This window comes from Podarcis muralis, chromosome Z (genome assembly GCF_964188315.1).
Source record: "Podarcis muralis chromosome Z, rPodMur119.hap1.1, whole genome shotgun sequence".
In the NCBI taxonomy this organism is placed as follows: Eukaryota; Metazoa; Chordata; class Lepidosauria; order Squamata; family Lacertidae; genus Podarcis; species Podarcis muralis.
The window spans coordinates 27,809,516-27,828,519 of NC_135673.1; the positions used below are offsets into that span (position 1 = coordinate 27,809,516).

The following is a 19,004-nucleotide window of genomic DNA, read 5'->3' on the forward strand; positions in this document are numbered from 1 at the left end:
AAAGGTTATACAAATTTAAATGGTTAGCACCTTATATATGCATATATATGGATAAAGTTATGGATAAAGTTAATGGCAAGACAAAGTTATGTGCATATTTTGGATTATTAAAAATAGATTTTTTAAAAAGTAGAATACAGATTCAAAGGATTACCATTTTAAAAAGAAATACAGAAAAAATATAGATTTAAAGAAAGTAAAACATACTAAAAGCCTGATAATATTTTACAGTAACCCAGCTTGCTAAACTTCAATCTGAATGTCATCTTTATAGCATGTCTGAAAGAAGTAAGGATTTTGATAGGTCTCCATGGAAAGAGAGTTCTTTGGTTTCCAGACAGCTCTTCTTGTTCTTTCTGCCTGGTCTTGTTCGATAGAAGTATCACCATCTTTATAATAATGTACCACACCTCCTAAGAGGTACTGCTTCAGCTTCTAAATTTAAAAAGCAACATCACTGTTGCACTTATCACCACACATAATTATTAACTTGAGGCAGCTCTGAATATATGGCTTTGGAAGTCTGACAAATACAAGACAAGAAGAGGAATCACTACGGTGAGAGGTCTGCAAGCCAAGTCCTGTGGGGAATATTTGGATGATCTGGGTGTGGATAAAAAGTTAGGGAAAGGCATGGGAATCAGGCATGGAGTGTCCCACCTGAGGTGAAATGAGAATTTGCACTGTACTGCCCTTACCTAGAAAGCTGAAGAAGTGCACTGGAAATCAGTGCCACTTCTCCGCCAGTGCCGGAGGTGTTGGGATGCCCACAGAGCACCATCTCCTGCTCCCACCGCCTGAGGTGGCTGCTCCTCATGGGCCCTGATGGGAACGGTCTTCAAATAGCTGGATGGCTCCCATGCAGAAAATGAAGCAACCTTGTTCTCTGTTGCTCTAAAGAGGAAGGCTAGAACCAATGGGCAGAAATTCCAGGGAAGCAGATTCTATTAAAAGTAAGTTCAGTTGTGGTTTGACAGTGGAAGAGGCTGCCTCACTTGGATGCATTTAAGTAGTTGCTATCTTCCTGGGATGCTGTGAGGGACAGGGACTGTTATCAGTAAATCTTGCTCATAGGTTTATTTGGGGATTATGGGCCTAACTTGGTAAACATTAGAGGTCCATACATCAAATTAGAAAGTAAAATTCATTGAGAAAAGTTCAGGTTGCACGCAGACAATGTCTGCTACTGAAGAAGAGAAAAATACAGTGGCACCTCGGGTTAAGTACTTAATTTGTTCCGGAGGTCCGTTCTTAACCTGAAACTGTTCTTAACCTGAAGCACCACTTTAGCTAATGGGGCCTCCTGCTGCTGCCGCACCGCTGGAGCCCGATTTCTGTTCTTATCCTGAAGCAAAGTTCTTAACCTGAAGCACTATTTCTGGGTTAGCGGAGTCTGTAACCTGAAGCGTACGTAACCTGAAGTGTATGTAACCTGAGGTACCACTGTAAGGCCATCTACCTTCCTTGCATTTGTGGACTTGTACACACCAGAGGGTATTTTAGGGAACCAGAAGATGAGCAGATGAAGGCGTGATCTCATGTACTGAGTTAGAGGGTATGGGATATGGTCTGATGTGGAATCATTACCTTTTGGATTGTGTCTAGAGAGGGAAAGCTTTGTGTTTAACTTACTTTTATTTTACTGTACTTTTGCTCCATTCAGAGGATTGCCTCTGTGTGCATGCAGCTATTCTTATGCTTAAACCCTCTCCCTAAAAACAACTATTTCTTTGCTGTAAACCTTTAATCTAGACTGGTTGGTGAAAGGCTGGTTGGTAGAAAAGCGAACACTTTTACCTGGTGGCAGTAAGAGATCTAACAGGAAGGGTGGGCAGGCAAATGGGAAAATTTGTTTTGGCCATATCTCTACCTTCCCAACCTGGTGCATGGCCCAGGGTGAAGCTGGAGTGCCGTAACAGATGCTGCAGATGCATCTTGCATTGTAGAACCTGCACTAAGTTGTGGGTGGGGAGTTGGACCTAAGGACCTCTTTGGTCCCTTCTGACTATATGATTGCATTTGGTCTTCAATTATCTAATTATAGATCTTCATATGAAACAAAGCATAAATATATTCCTTTGAAGTTGGCATTCCGACAAGATAAAATCATTAAACAGACATTACTATAAACTGATGTTGGCCTGTAGTTTTTGCAGTTAACGGGGGAGTTGACGCTTGATGAACAATCCAATTAAAACTGGCAACAAAAGACCTAAAATGTCAGCCAAATTGCTTTTTAATAGTCAACGCAACCATCGCAATACATAAACATTAAATCCCCATAGAATCGTAAAGCTTCATGGTGAAACAATTCTAGAAATGAATAATAATTACAGCACCTTGAGAATTCTTTTTAATAGATGTGCACTCGTTATAAATATTTTCTTGGCTGGCTTTATATGACAAAAGTATGTTTCCCTGGGAAATTCCTTTATGTATTTGTAACTGCGACAATTTTGTATGATATTGAATTAGATGCAGTGCGTAGTATTTTCAAACACGTGGTTCTTGATTGAGCTTCTTTCTCCAACTGCTCTAGTAAGAAGCTCCTCCAGACTCAATTTTTGCATGGCGTTGGTGGAGGCCCAAGCAGTGATCTGAGGTGTTGAAAACAGGGGTATTGTAGTATTATCCCTGGAAAATATTGGAGGGTATGCAGATTGCCATAACATTGGGCTTCGTTATGTTCAGCAAACATCTAAGGCTAACAAGAGGAGTAGGCATAGTTAGGCCTAGGCTATTCAGGGCAGGTCAACACAGGCAGCCTCAGATCCAGTGTAATCCAGTCAAGCAATGTCAACAAAGGTCAAGTCCAGAATTCGGTTGTGCAAACTCAAAGCAGTTAAGGCAAAGCAGGAATCAGTTCATGGACAGCATTTGAAATTGTTACGTAATTGCAATTAGCAGTGGCTAGGGAATGCCATAGTATTTTATTAAGCTTTTACAACAAAAATCAAATTGCATTTCACACTTGTGTAGTTGTCTTTACAAAAACAAAAAAAACCCCATCTTTAATAGATAATTGAAAAGACAAAACTTTCTGTAGCATTGAAAACTTCATTTTTATATTACTTTCCCTCCCATCAAATATCTGCTTATGTTTTGAAAGCCCATACTAATTAATTTAGGGTGAGATGTTGAGATGTCTCGCCTCCCAATTTATCTGAGATGGAATTAATCTGAGTCCATTTGCCAGTAAAAACCAACAAAAACAGCATTTAACCTTGAGACTACTATTTTTATTTTCACTGACATGGTTAGGAATATATGTGTGGGAAAAGGATTCTTGTTAATTATAGCTGAGAGAAAGTAATGTGCTTAAGGGATGGGGAACCTCTAGCGCTCCAGATGATATTGGGCTACAACTCCCATCATCTCTGACCCTTGGCTGTGCTGTCTGAGGCTAATGGGCGTTGGGAGTCCAACAATATCTGGAGGGCCGCAAGTCTCCCATCTCTGTTCTAAATCATGCCTGTATTTGGACATTGCACTAAGCCATAGATTATTGTGATGGCAACAAGCCTAGTTTCCTCTAAGTACATTTGTAAGATTCATGTACTCATTCTTTACTCCCACAATCACATCCTTCAAGGAAAAATTTGGAAGCTTTTACTTCCATCTTTGGTGTCAACCAAACATAGTTAAGATTAACCATTTTTAGGGGTCAGCTGTAACTTTAAAATGTGGTTAATTTTCTCACATTCAAACCAGAGGAAGAATGGCAATGGGAGGGTCTATCCTTATTTTTGTCACAGTGAACCATAGTATATTGTAATGTGTGCCTGCATCCAGCATAATCACTGGAGATAAATCTAGCTATTTGATTTTATTTGAAAATTTGAATGTGGTGAATGCACTTACAGAGATGCACACAGTATATGCACTTTGATTCTTTTGAGGGCTTTTTATCTTTAAGACATGTTTTAATTAGAGCCTCTTCTTTTTGTCTTTTTTTTTAACTATAGAGAACTATATATATTTAATGACATCTGTAAAATTCCTTACTTCACATTCTGGATGATTCACATAGATGAACTTGGGAGTAATAGGAGAGTGAATATAATGGCCCGTTTCCCATGCAGAAAGCGTTTGTTGGTATTCAAGATTTTGTATGTTCTTAATTTGGTCATCCAATCAACCGTCATGTTTTCTTAGTCAGTTTCTAGTCAATGTGCCAGTGTTAATTGGGTCCTCTAATCAGAGTTGAATTAGCAATCTGGTGAGTAAGGGAGCAAAACATAACCAGAGTTTAAAACCACAGACTCAGGATTGTAGCTGAAATGTCAATAGTGTAGCAGGGTCTCAAATAGCCGTGTTTCCTAACCCTACCTGGAGGAACCAGGGATTCACCCTACTATGTTGTACAGCTAAAATATAACCCTTCTCTCCAATATATCATAACCCCTATATCCAAATTAGATGGATGAGTGGTTTTAACTTAGCAAAAGAGTTTTCTTCTGAGCTGTACCCATTCCCTGTTTCTCTACCTAATGCTTTTGATACGTAATTGAGATGGGTGAAAATGAAACTGAACATCAAATTGAGAACAAAAAGAGTTACTTCCTAATTGTCGTATGGCAATAATGTATTACTTTAATCCTGCCATAGATTGGTCATGAAAGTTGGATGGATCTTGCTTGCATATTTTGTATTGACACCATCTCCATACATGATAGTAAAACAGAATTAAAGCATGCTGCATCTATTTATGTTGCACATCAATGATAATAAATAATTGGATTTGATAGTATTGATATTTGCCTTGCAAGTCATCAATGACATTTTGGCTGTGATTCTTGCAATGACAATTAGTCACTCCCCTCAGAGAGCTACAGTTCTCAGATTAGTTTAAGAATTAACCTCTCTTCCCAGGATACTCTGGGAAATGTTGCTCTCTGTGGGGCATACAGGTATCTCAACAACTCTCAGCACCATAACAGTTCCCAGTATTATTAAAGTGGTATGGTGCTGCTTTAAATGTATAGTGCAAATGGGGACTCGGTTTTAGTGAGGCATAGGTATTGTGCCAAAAACTTCACTGAAAGGGTATTTCTGTTTAGGGGGGAATTTAGAGAAAATAAAGTGGTGGAATCACTTAAGTCTTCTGGGAGGCAGTTCCAAGCAAGCTGACCAGCAGGTGAGAGAAGGTGGAGTAATTTCAGGGATCAGAAGAGCTTTGGATGATTAAGGATGGATGTTGGAAAAGGAGAAGCACAGATCACAGGTAGTGGTGTATCAGGATGTATCAACAGAGACATAAGGGAGAAGTGGCCATAGAAGACTTTGAGGGTAAGTGCAATGAATTTGTGCTTGATTCAGGAAGCAAATGTAGAGATTTAAGGAGCAGCATCTCTTTCCCAACTAGAGGACCACATTCCTTCTGAGCAACTTCCTGGGGCTATGCACTAACTATTCTTGCCTTGCCCCGTTCATTTAGCTTTTGGTCTCACAAAATATAAATGGAAAAGAGCTGATAAACTGAGGAAAGCCACACTTGGTGGCAAGTGGGGGACCCATGAAGCATTCTAGGAGTCTTCTTAGACAGATCAGTTTGTGAACTCCCACCTTGATTTTCAGACTTGTATCTTAAATATTTTTTTTATTTTCTTGGCTGTGAGTCCTTGAAGACTACACAGACCTTTCCCCACCTGGCCTGGGAGTGGGGGCAATGATTGACTCCAGCTACAGAAGCAGAGGTTGTTGAAGAGGCCAGAGATCCATATTGGGTGTCCCTTATTGCAGACCCAGGTCATTGAGCCTGAGCTTCCATAGCTGCTGCCTGCCATGAACCACCATCGGCAGGATTGGCAGCAACAGCAGCTGATATGTTCTGCACTTGTGAATACTTTAGTCTCTTGCTAATTATGCTGTTTTAAATGTGCATTTTATATTTGACTTCCTTTAGTAATGTCTTCTTTTGAAATGTTATATAGATTTTGTAGTTGACCTCCTTTGTAATGTTTTGTTTTGAAATCTTTGAGATAAGATTTAAATTTTCTGTTAGTTGCCTTGAATGTATATTTTAAGTTTGACTTTCTTCTGTGATGCTTTGTTCTTGCTTGCTTTGATGTTTTAATGTAGGTTGTAAACCATTTTGAGATTTTTTTCCTTAAAAATATAAAGCGGTATAGAAATGAAGTGAATAATGATAAAAAATAAAAACAACACTTCTTCTTTTGAGGTAGCTGTGGATGCTTCAAGTTAAACTAATTACTGAGCTTTGCTAATATTTTGTTGTTGTTGTTTAGTCGTTTAGTCATGTCCGACTCTTCGTGACCCCATGGCCAAATATATGTACAGTGGTGCCTCGCAAGACGAAATTAATTCGTTCCGCGAGTTTTGTCATCTTGCGATTTTTTTCGCCTTGCGAAGCACGGTGTCGGGAAAGTTTTGGAAAAGCTTCAAAAATCACCAAAGTCTTTAAAAACCTCAAAAAAGGCTACCACACCGTGTTCTATGAGTTGCTCCTCGAAGTCAAGTCGCAACTGTATTAACGGTGTTAAGAAAAAGGAAACAAACTTGCAAGACGTTTCCGTCTTGCGAAGCAAGCCCATAGGGGAAATTCGTCTTGCGAAGCAGCTCAAAAATCAAAAAACCCTTTCGTCTAGCGAGTTTTTTGTCTTGTGAGGCATTCGTCTTGTGAGGTACCACTGTATTAATATTCACGGCTTATTTAACAGAAATCCATTCACAGTAGTTTAGCACAAGAAACTATTACCTTGTTACTCACTTCCTTTTCAGTGAATATCCTTCTCAATCCCTTTCTCTTAGCCATTGATTCTTTTGCAGGCATGTTTGCTAGACACCACAGTTGGACTAACACAATTTCAGAACTGTTTATGACCTTATTCCATGGAACAGACTACTAGTTACTGAAAGAGTTTATAAGTCAGGGGTCAGCAAACTTTTTAAGCAGGGGGCTGGTCCACTGTCCCTCAGATCTAGACTATATTTTTGGGGGCGAAATGAACGAATTTCTTTGCCCCACAAATAACCCAGAGATGCAGTTTAAATAAAAGGACACATTCTACTCTTGTAAAAACACGCTGATTCCCAGACCGTCCGCAGGCTGGATTTAGAAGGCGATTGGGCCAGATCTGGCCCTCGGGCCTTAGTTTGCCTACCCATGGTTTATATTATATGAATGTGATAGATGAATTGGATGGTTTCTCCTGTTTCGATTTTGCATGAAAGACGTTTATTTCTAAAACATTACAGTTCCTTTCATCGCTATGTTCCGAAATGCAGCTGATGAAATCACATGGCATCCGAGCTGTAACACACTCTCAGCCTACGACTCTTTGTCTTTATTAAAAAACACCTCCCCCCAAAAAAACCAAATAGAAAGCCTAGGAGAAATTGCATAAGTCACTTCACTAACTTTTATATTGACTGCATTTCATACAGATTCAAATCAGTGGATGTTCTCCATTTTGTATGCATGCATTTCGTGAACTCATAAGTTAAAATTACATTTCCAAGACAGATTGATCGCAACGTTCTCTATGACAAATGCTGTAATCCTATTAGGCATGGGAACTCTTTATTCTTCTGTTGTTGCTCAAAATAATAACTGGCTCTCTTGTTTCTCTCTCTTTCCCTCCCCTCCCCTTGATGTCTCTCCACATTTAGAAATGCCAGGAAGCCCACGAAACCAGTTCACGTTCAGACCACTGCCGCCACCTCCACCACCGCCCCACACATGTACCTGCAGCAGGAAGCCGCTTTCAACAGCTGACTCTTTCCAGGGAAGGTCAATGACGACCCGCAGCCAACCTAGCCCAGCTGCTCCGCCCCCTCCAACCAGTACGCAGGACGCAGTGCATCTCCATAACAGTTGGGTCCTGAATAGTAATATACCACTAGAAACCAGGTAGGTACAAACCTACAATGCACATATCTATGACCTAAAAATAAAGTGTATGTGAAACTATTCATTTAACAGGATTTATAAGCCATTTAATCAGAAAAGAACTCTAAGCAGTTTGCAGAAAAGAATATCAAATATTTGTTAGAAATGCTAAAAATAAATCAAACATTATTGAATAAAAGTAATGGAACAGAATTCAAATGTACTAAATAAATAAAGCAAAGAAAAAGTAGCTTAATATTGGGGATCAGGTATTAAATGTAGGTTTTCTTATATACTGACGTGTAATTTTTTGTCATCTAGTCATCAACCAATTTTGGTTTAATGGGAAATGCATCATGAATGAACCCACATAAACCTTAGGCTCTTGCATCCCCTCCCGCTTTTTTGCATGCCAGAGGAAAAACGTCGAAGCTTCCAGTGTCACTTTTTGACAAACCATAGTTTCCTATGATGCCCAAACTCTGGGAACTGAGGTTGTTACTGAGAAGAATCCAGGATCAAACCATGGTTTTAGATCCTAGCTTGTTATCAAACCATAGTTTAAACCAACCACAGTTACTTGAGTTAAGATGTCACAGGGATGCTTAAAAACACAGAGAGAAGTGTTTAATCTCATCTTCTGGCAATGACAAAGAGAAGAGGGAAGGGAAATTCATACACTGGAAAATCATTCTTTCCCGTAACACCTTTTCTTCCAGGAGATTAAGGCAGCATACAGAGTTGTATCTCTGTCTCTGCCCCCACCTGTTTGTCTTCACCACCACAATCCTGTGGGGTAACTGGTCCTGGGCCAGCCAATGAACTATGAACACTACAGAGGAAAGTGGTATATTGGTGGATACCAGTTATTTGTCCATAACAGTTACCCTAAATGACCTATCGTATTATTCCAAAGAACGGCAGTGCAGACTCTGCTTAAACAGCACTGTAGCCTGGGGCTACTTTATATATGGCATTTCTTCTTCGCCACTGTAGAGAAAACAGCCTTATTTCTCAGTTTATTTCCAGCAAATGATCTGATGGCAGAAGAGGAAACACCAGTGCATTGCTCCCCCCCCCCGCCCCCGCTTTTCTCAAAGTTACATGAAAGGGAACAAAATTCTTTTACAATCAAACCAGACGCATTTTGATGGCAGATGTATCACTGTGCTAAATCTTTCTTGTATAATAATACTGAAATCTATCTAATAGGTTTAAGCCGATTCTTTTATTTTATTTTATTTGGAACATTTGTAATCTCAAAGTAGATTTAGAGGCATTAATTCATCTCCCCCTATAATAACCAGAGATAATTCAGAATGCACATGTTGAGTGCTTATATCCTTCAAAATCTCATTCTAATTCTTAAAACCACAGCGGTTTGTAACAGCTTTCAGGACTGGACAATTCTTCCTACAAATGGTTATATTTATTCCTATTTCCTATATTTCTACCTCATGCTTCAGTTCTGAGGATTCTAACAAGAAAATCAAACCGTTGTCGCAGTCATCATTATCAATAGCCCTATCTGTACATGATATGTAAATATATACTGTAGATGTATCTTGCAAGGAGCTCATGCATAGTTATCCCCCATTGTATTTGGTCCAGGAAAAAGCTCTCTTAGGTAGGTTAGGCTGAGGGACAGTGGTTGGACCAAGGTCATGTTCCTATTCTGAAGTGTTTACAATCTAAGCAGGACCAGCTGCAGGATTGTGGGGGTGGGGGGGGGGAGCTGGGCAAAGTGTCCTCTGATGTGTCATTTCCCCTGTTAGTGGCCTTACTTGGCTGCAATGGCCACAGGCAAAGTGAGTCTAGCCACTTTCTTAATTTCCCACCATGCCCAATACATTTTTTTTGTTTTTGTGGCTTTGAAGGGAGGGGAAGTAGTTGGAAAGCTGGTAGTGTGTAGCTTGAAAAATGGGTGGAGGGATTAGATGCCTTAGCACGAGTATATTTTTATTACTCACTTGCAGGCAATGTCAGGGACAACATGCACTCAAATTACCACATAAAGGCAGAATATCTTCTTTTGAATTCATTATGTTGGAGGTGCACCCAATTTCAAAAGGTTGAATTCAAAAGAAGGTATTCTGCCTTTATGTATATTAAGGCAAATGCAGTAAATATTGTATTGATTATGTTCTGTGTTGTTAGGTTGCATTGGCAATTTGGTATTGCTAACCTTTCAGACTACTTCTGCAGCAGTGCAGAAATGCTAAAATAAGTAAGTAAGTAAGTAAGGCCTCAACAAAGTTGTTCCCCGATGGAAATAGTTTGGGGTCTGCTCATTTTCCTTTCTTGGATGAGTGCTACTCTCACCATTTACCTGAAGGAAGGGGAAGGAACCTGTAGGCCCTGAAGAAAGAGTTGGGGCTTGTCCTGTGATATTCTTCTAAACTGAGAAGGAACCAACAGTGAATCACTTAGCAGAACTGTAAGAACTTAGCAGAACTAGGGGTGAACTGCTGAGCAAGAAGGCGCTCAAGGGCAGAGGAGAACTGTAGTTGCCAGAGAGTTTTTAGAGTCCTTTGCTGGCCAAGACAAGCAGAGAAGCCAAAGTCTGCATCTGACTCTGTACAGGGATGTTTTTAGTCAGGAACAGCCAGAGTAAAAGTGGCTATCCTGTTTTATTTGTGTGCCCCATCTAAGAATAGATACAGAAAAATAACTGAATAATGGTGTGGGGGGACAAAGGAAAATTACAAAGCTTTTTTAGTTACACATAATTTCGCTCAGGCCCCATCTGCACTATACATTTAAAGCAGTATCATACCACTCTTCCAGCCAAAATGGGTCTAGGATTGTAACCTCTGGTTTAAGTAGGGTAAATTCCTAGTTTACATGCACAATCTAACAGCACCCTATTATTAAAAACTAGTGCTTTCAGAGTGGTGAAAGAGAGGCAGCAATTTGTGGGAAAGGATAGCAGAGCTAGGATAACATTAAAAAGGTTAAGAGGCCCCTTTTAGAGGCAATTTCTTATTTTCACCTTAGATGAATTTATTATGTCTCCCTCTCCATCATGATAAAGCACTCACACATGTTGCCAACCCATGGCTTGTTCCCTTTTCTCTCACTAAAAATAATTATGATTCTCAGCTTTTATGGACACTTTGCTCTAATTGTTCAGGACTGATGATTTACAGGGTCATGTACTGTCATTATCTTTGACAGCCATAGCTCTATGTGCTTATTGTTTTTATAGGATCCTTAAAACTTCAACGACTCAACAGAGCATGCTTTCCTGTTCTCTGTTCATTTCAAGTTTGTTTAAGTCGCTTAAATACACACTCTTTATCTTTGTTTTGCTTTGTTTATTGAATACAGAGTATTTCTGCAGCTCAGCCAGGACTGAGAGGCGAAAGCAGGTTAGATAACATGTTATAGAATAATGTACTTTCAAGTCATGATCCAGAAAGTCGCAGGAGTAGAAAAGTTTATTTAAGAAACAGCGTTGCCACTTATGCATCCCCGGAAATAGGGGACATGCACCGCTGAAAAAGAAGATAAACGAGAACACAATTTTCATTAAAAATGCCACATGCTAATTTATAAGTATATATTCAAATTTAGAAATAATTACTAACATGTAAATTTCAAAAAGGCAAGCCAATTAATTCCATTTCCAAATCACCTCAAATAAAAATGTTTTAATTAATTTTCACCACAAATCCATATCACTGTAAATCAGTTCCTGTTCAATTAACCTACACCCAAATAGTTTGTTAAAATATTTGAGGCTATAATCCTATGTGAATTTACTTGGGAATAAGCCATAGGTGCATTACAGCAGAATCCTAACCGTGTCAATTCAGAAGTCAGTCAAATTTAATTCCTAGGTAAATGAGGTTAGGATTGCAGCCTTAATTACTTAATTACTGATGTAGCATGGGAAACAACACCTGATGAAATTCTTCCTTTTATGCAACAAAGGCTGCAATGTAAGGTTGCAGTCCTAAACTTTTTTACAAGGGCACAATTCCTAGTGAAGATGGCAAGAGTTACAGTGGTGCCTTGCAAGACGAAAATAATCCGTTCCGCGAGTCTCTTCGTCTAGCGGTTTTTTCGTCTTGCGAAGCAACCCTATTAGCGGATTAGCGCTATTAGCGGCTTAGCGGCTATTAAAGGCTTAGCGGCTTAGCGGCTAAAAGACTATTAGCGGCTTAGCGGCTAAAAGGCTATTAGCGGCTTAGCGGCTTAGAAAAAGGGGGGGAGCGGAAAAAAATCGCAAGACTCGCAAGACGTTTCCGTCTTGCGAAGCAAGCCCATAGGGAAAATCGTCTTGCGAAGCGCATCGAAAAACGGAAAACCCTTTCGTCTAGCGGGTTTTTCGTTTTGCGAGGCATTCGTCTTGCGGGGCACCACTGTACTTCTGACTACAAAATTAAACCAAAAAGTTTGAGTAGACAAATAAATGGAGTGGAATGGGGCACAAATCAGTAGGAGTTGCCTCTGAGTAAACAGACAGCAGGTCAGGCCTATGGTGGTCAGATGAAAAGGGAACATGACTTCTACACCTTTAAGGGTTTTATAGAACTGGAATTTCATCAGGTATAGCTTGCTATTAAAGGTACAGGAGCCCTGTGCCTTTTTCATCTTGCCATCCTAATCAGGCTGCAACCCATCCCAAGGTCAGCTTTACAGCACTGTCAAGCAGCAGTCCTCTTCTTGGACTTCAACAATTTAAATGTTCTTCCATCTAAAAATATCCATCCACACAGAAAACTAGTATCCCAGGAGAAAGAGTGCACTCTTCTACCTGACATGTGCTTTGTGCAGGGAAGGCTTTCATTTTTGTTTGTGCTGGGATTTGGGGAAGGGAAATATTCTACTTTGTCCACACCCCAGTGACAATTTTGTTTATTTTTTTATTACTAACAGACAGAGGTCTCCAATGCAAGCCTTCTAATATTGCTGCCTCTCAAAATAAACATTTCTTTCTCTCAAAGATATATTTGCTACCTCACCTGTCTCACAACAGACGCTTGGCAGCAATTTTCAAGTCTGCAAGTTTATTGTCTCTTACATTGTATTTGTGTCACGATTAAGGCTGCAGTCTTAAATGCACTTAGCAGGGAGTAAGCCCTTTGAACAGAATGGGCCTTTTTTCTGAGTAGATATACATATAATTTTCTCTAAATGAGCAAGACTTAATGAACAGGAACTATTCAACCAATTACAGTGGTACCTCGGGTTACGAACTTAATTCGTTCTTGAGGTCCATTCTTAACCTGAAACTGTTCTTAACCTGAGACACCACTTTAGCTAATGGGACCACCCGCTGCTGCCACGCCGCCAGCACACGATTTCTGTTCTCATCCTGAAGCAAAGTTCTTAACCCGAGGTAATATTTCTGGGTTAGTGGAGTCTGTAACTGAAGCGTCTGTAACCTGAAGTGTTTGTAACCCGAGGTACCACTGTATCTGTTGGATCAGATTCCCACCCAGCTCAGCTCAATCTGGGAGTCATCCAGGTTCATAGAAAGTAACATTCTGCTTTTAAAACAAGGAGACTTTGAGCCAAGGGTGTGGAAACCTTTTGAGCTACATTGCCTCATGAGGAATCTTCCGGGAGGACATTCTAATGGTGGGCAGGGCCAGAGGCAAGAGAATATGGTTGAAAAAATTAATGCCACTCTAAACTTAACGTAGTAGGCTACATTCCAGGCTACACAAAAGGCAGACATTTCTGTACACCTTTACACAAGCAAGAGGTACATTCCATTTCAAGGACACATTCCAGATAGGCATGTGATTCAGAGCAAGGCCTGTGAGAAGCATGACCAGGAAATCAGTTGCGGCCTAGGAAGAGGCCTAAGAACAAGATGGAGAGACTAGGAGACTCACAGAGGGAGTTTGGGCCTGAGGTCCCTCCTCCATACTTAAAAATCTTCATGACTATGGCCCTGGGGAGGAGTGCCTCAAGCTACTGGCTAGATGTTGGCTAACAGTTCAACACTATCAGTTTCAGGTAGCCAGCTGTATCACTTTGTTTCCACGCCATTTCAGATGAGCTGCCACAGGCAAAGTCGGAGAAGGAAGTTTTCTCCACATGGAGTGGAATACTTCCATTGTTTTCTGTTAATACAACTAAAAAACTGCTAATACAACTAAAAAACTTAAATAGTAAGGAACTATCATAAGTAAAAGACTGAATACTGAGACCCCCGAGATAATAGCTAAATAAGCTGGGCCCATCCTAGCTAAGTTGGGTTCCCCCTGCCTCCCACAGGCTCCTCTAAATTCTAACACATAACAAGGCTTTCTCCATTGAGAATTATAATAAGCCCCATGTCTTTATGGAGATCCATCTGGCATAGTAGGCCAAGGGGATTCTGGATCACATCTGTCAGCTACAGTCCTTGTTATTCCTTCATCTGCTGTTCTTGATACTGGAATGCCTTTCACACAGGTCTTCATGTGGTTAGGAATCATGCAATAAAATGAACTAAAATTGGTTGTAAAATAATACGAACAACAACAACTACAACACCAACAACTCAATATATTTTTTACAAATAAACACCCAAGGCTGAGACCTTTAAAAAAGTTGGTAACACTTTTCAGAACAAAATGGCTTCATTTGTTTCTGAAAGTATGAATTCTGGGCGCCTGATGTATCTCAACGTGGATGATGTTCCATAAAACAGAGACAGCCACACAGACAGTCGTGCTCCAAATTGCTGTAGAGTGGATTTCTCATATTTTTGCCAGGGTGCTGCTATCCTTCCCAATGGGGGATTCTGATTATTTTTTTCACATGCACAGAGTATACTTCCTTCTTTCTTAATTAACCTGCTGTACCTATAATTAGAGCAGTTAAACTATGGATTTTCCTCAGGCTTTATTGGTGAAGTGGGGATGCTAACTGGCATTAATGACTGTGACTGCAGAACAGGGGAGGGGGAGCATTTAATTAATACGAAGTACAAAGGTGTAATCTTGTATGTATTCAGCCACCACCACAATGTAGACACCATCTCATTGTTTCTGTGTGAGTGGAATCATGTGATTTAAGTGTCTTGGATTTGTTTGGTATTCTTTCAGTATATATAGAATTTGGGGGGGAGGCGAATAGGTTTTCTGTCTACGTGGTTTCAATTTGTCTGTTGATTTTGTGTGTGTGATTTTGCTTCCATGCTTAATCATAGGGACGCAGCATTATAGTGTTGTGATCTGCTCCCCAACAGAACACTTTTTGTGGGTGTGCAGCTCCTTTTATTGTTTTGTGTCTTGAGCAGTACCTTTATGGACTGTTGATTTTTAAAAAAGGTTTTCTTATTTCAATAGGCTGCCCTTCAGCAAAGCTATTAGGGTGACGTCCAACATGAATCAATATAATTATATAAAATTATGTACAATCACACTTAGGAAAACAGCAGAGCAGAATAGCAGCATTCAAATCCAACATACAATAAAACTTCATCAATGCAACTTTTGAGTTTTGTTGTCTGTCTTGGTGCCCAGGATTGTCTTTGATAATGCGAAAAGCACTCAAGATCATTCAAGTTCATATGAGTGAACCTGGTGCCTCCAGGTCGTGTGGACTACAACTACCATCATTCCTGACATTTGTCTATGCTTGATGGGGCTTCTGAAAGTTGTAATTCAAAACACCTGAAGCATGTTTAGCTTGTTGAAGGATTATATGTACCCCGGTTGGTGATGGGGAACTTGCAGTCTTCCTGATATTGTTGGACTCTTAAGTCCTGGGCCAGTGGCTATGCTGACTGATGGGAGCTGGAGTCCAATGGAATTTGGAGGGCCACAGGCTCCCCACCTGTGGAGTGGAATGAGGGGTACATCTTACTCTCTGTAAAAAATGTGGCAACCTACAGAACTGCATAAGTCAGAAGACTTGAAAAGATTTCCTGAACCGGAAGATTCGAAGACACTTATCAGACCAACGTGACACTTGGTTAATGAGTCGTTTCTCCAGTGTTCTTTTTTATCTTCTTTATTACAGTGAAACAACAACCCCAAAAAATAATAATGAAATGCTGTTTCATTTTTCAAATCCTTTTGGCTTGATATCTGTTTTTCTGGCATGCCTCTTATACATGCCATTTTCTGTCTAATTAAATAATAATTCTAACCTCACTTGTGGCACATCACATTTTGAAAAGGCACAATGAGGAATAGAAACGCATTTTGACAGCCCCTCTACTGGTTTTTCACTGCCAAATGGTGGTGGGTTTTTTTATATATATGAAAAAAGATTCAAATGTCTTGACTACAAAACAGGATGAAGTAAAAGTTATATGTATTTGTCAGTCACTTCACATAAATTTATTTCTTCAGTTATTTCTCACATATACAGGCAGGCCCCATTTACATGGGGGTTATGAGCCAAGGCACCATGTACATTGGTGAAATCACATATAACTGAAACCCATTGAAAAAACCTGCAAACACCCTGCTCCACTCCACCCCCATTCTGCCCCCGTTCCACCTTTTAGTGATGTTTCAGTGATGTCCTTATAATTTTTCTAAGTCACTTCCAGGTTTGGCTCGTTGTGTGTATACACACTGAGCTTTATGGAAGAGTGGGTATTTGAACCCTTGTCTCTAAGAACATAGTCTGACACTCTAACTGCTACACCACACTGCATCGTTGCTCATTGCAGCACACTGTCATTGTTTTAATGCTGCTAGCCAATACTATGTAAGAGTCCGTTTGTGTGTTTCTTATGCATTCATAATCCATTTTTCCTTTCTTTTTTGGGTTGGAGGTTATAAAAAGTGTCCTAACATTTTTTTAGATGCATTGGGTGATTTTAGATGTGTAATCCAGCACAAAGGCATGTCTAGAAGCAAAGCCACTACCTTCCAAGTAAACAGGGCTGTTATCAGGCTTAAACGGAATAAAAATTGAAGCACCATTTCGCTGTGCTATTAAACCACAGGCTTGTCGCTATATGCATAGATTTCAGAATTTCCGTTTAGTCAGAAAGGCACATTCATGAGAACCAATTGGACCAGATCAGTTCTATGTTTTAGGCTGCTGTTAGAAATCAGTTGCATGAGATTTTGTTGGCACAGATATCTGTGGGAAGGGCTTTAGTTCAGTGGTAGAGCCTCTGCTTTGAATGCAGAAGACCCCAGGTTCAATCCCTGAAATCTCTAGGTTGGGTTGGGAATATCCCTTGTCTGAAAGTTCTGGAAAGTTGCTGCTGGTCCACATGGACAATACTGAACCAGATAGACCAATATTTTGATGTGGTACTTGTTCCCTAATGGAGATTTTATGCCAATTATGTTTTGTTAAAAGGTTTGTACGTGTGACGATATGTTATTTCTCTTTTCCTGGATTCTGTTGTCATCTTTGCCTGGCATGGGTGGGCTCCAAGGGCTTGTCTACACTTCCACTTGTCCTGTGCCTAGAAAGCATGGATCTGAGCAATTCTTTTGCTGGACCCATGCTTTCTACGTACAGGTCCAAGCGGTTTTCCCCTTGCCCCACTCCTTCCCAGGGAAAACCCGCTCTTGCCATTTGCTCTGATTGAGTGCTAAAGAGTGGTTTTCCTCGGGGAAAAGCAGCAGGACAAGAGGAAGTGTGGATAAGCCCTAACATCTTTCATTTGCCATGGCTGGTCTAGCAAAAGAACTTACAACACCAATATGTTTAAGAAATTTTGAGAATAGCTTACATTTTCTTTACAATAGAATATCTGCACTATAATAAACCAAGAGCTCTCTAATAGGTTATTTCCAGTAATTAGGAGATGCAGTTTTATAGTCATCTTACAGTTCCTTAAAAAATAATACATATGAAATCATACATATTTAATTTCTTAACTGCACATTTGACAATCTATATTTTAAAAGATATCCATCAAAATTAATTCTAGATCGACATGCTTTCTCAAGTCATTTTAGTACTACTCTTTTTTGTGTTTGAACTACCATTCAGCAATGAATCAACATAATTATTGCAAGCTATATATTGTGATAGCCTTAATAACAGATTTGAGTTTACCATTTTGTTGCCTCTTTTGTACTCTAATGATCTCTCTGAGCTGTGCATCGCAGAAAGTAATCTGTGCTGTGCATGTCAAGCCATTCATGTTAATGTTCAACAATCCAATAGGTTTTCTGTTTAAAAGGAAAATGGGGAATTAAAACAGTTTTGCCATTTTCTATCCAGAAACTGTTAAAGCATTTTTTAATAAAAAAAGAATAATGTGAATGGGAAAAAAAAGACCAACAAGAATTTATTATATCCTTTTTCCTTATTCCACATTGTGGTCCTGATCCTGATCCCACAGAAGTCAGTGGGGGATTTGCTGGCCCTCGGCTGTGGAATTGCCTTCCACCAGAAATCAGGAGGACCATGTCTCTTCCCTCGTGCCAAGTGAAATGTAAGACCCTCTTTTTGCAAAAGCCTTCCCTATATAGCATTTTGCTACTTTATACATAAAGGGCCTAGGACTTCTGCCCACAAGATAAAGGAAAGAGCATTCAAATCAGAAGGGAAAGATGTACAGTTTGATAGCAACATGTTTGGGGATAAGGTTCACCACATGGTCTCACTGACTACTTTGTGTGATTTTGTAAACAACTTTCAACTATTGTAGGGGAGGGGAAAGAAGTTTGCTTTGCTTTTTAAAATGGAAACTACATAATTTGCACTTCTTGAAACAACATGCAAACTAAAGCTTAATTATCCTTCAAAATACATATATTAGTAAAGATTAACCTACAAAAATGCATTATATTAGAAACAGTTGTTTGTAAAAAGTATCCTTAATTATCCTTCAAAATTTTCACTTCATCAAATTTTGTGAAGCGGTACTCCAACCAAAAAAAGATATACAGAAATGCATATAATAAGCAAAAGTGTCTGTAAAAATGCATATATTAGTAAAGATTAACTGACAAAAATGCATGCTGTTAGAAACAATTCTTATAAAAAATACACACTTAAATGCTGATGAATTTTCATGAGGATTTTAATAATAATCTGAAACTGATATGGAAATGAAACAATTTTAAGTGAACACTGGAAAAATGACAAACTGAAGTTGATACTCTCATCCATTCCTGAACAGTAGGGATGGAAATCTTAGGTAAATGAGCCACAATGCTTAAGAATTTTCTTTATCCAACCCTGAAACCAACACAAATCTTTCCATCAACATCTATGTATC

General features: G+C 39.5%; 1 protein-coding gene across 8 annotated transcripts in view; it reads left to right on the forward strand.

The window, feature by feature from the left end:
• Positions 1 to 19,004, forward strand: part of TENM1 (teneurin transmembrane protein 1) — a 388,748-nt gene that overhangs the window by 184,167 nt on the left and 185,577 nt on the right. For 5 of the 8 annotated variants that reach the window (XM_077922107.1, XM_077922113.1, XM_077922110.1 and 2 more), the window contains exons 4-5: positions 7,633 to 7,873; positions 18,123 to 18,215. In XM_077922107.1, coding sequence (XP_077778233.1) covers positions 7,633 to 7,873; positions 18,123 to 18,215 — 334 coding nt within the window. The remainder of the gene's footprint in view (positions 1 to 7,632; positions 7,874 to 18,122; positions 18,216 to 19,004) is intronic. The other 3 variants (XM_077922111.1, XM_077922112.1, XM_077922114.1) reach the window with 1 other exon arrangement.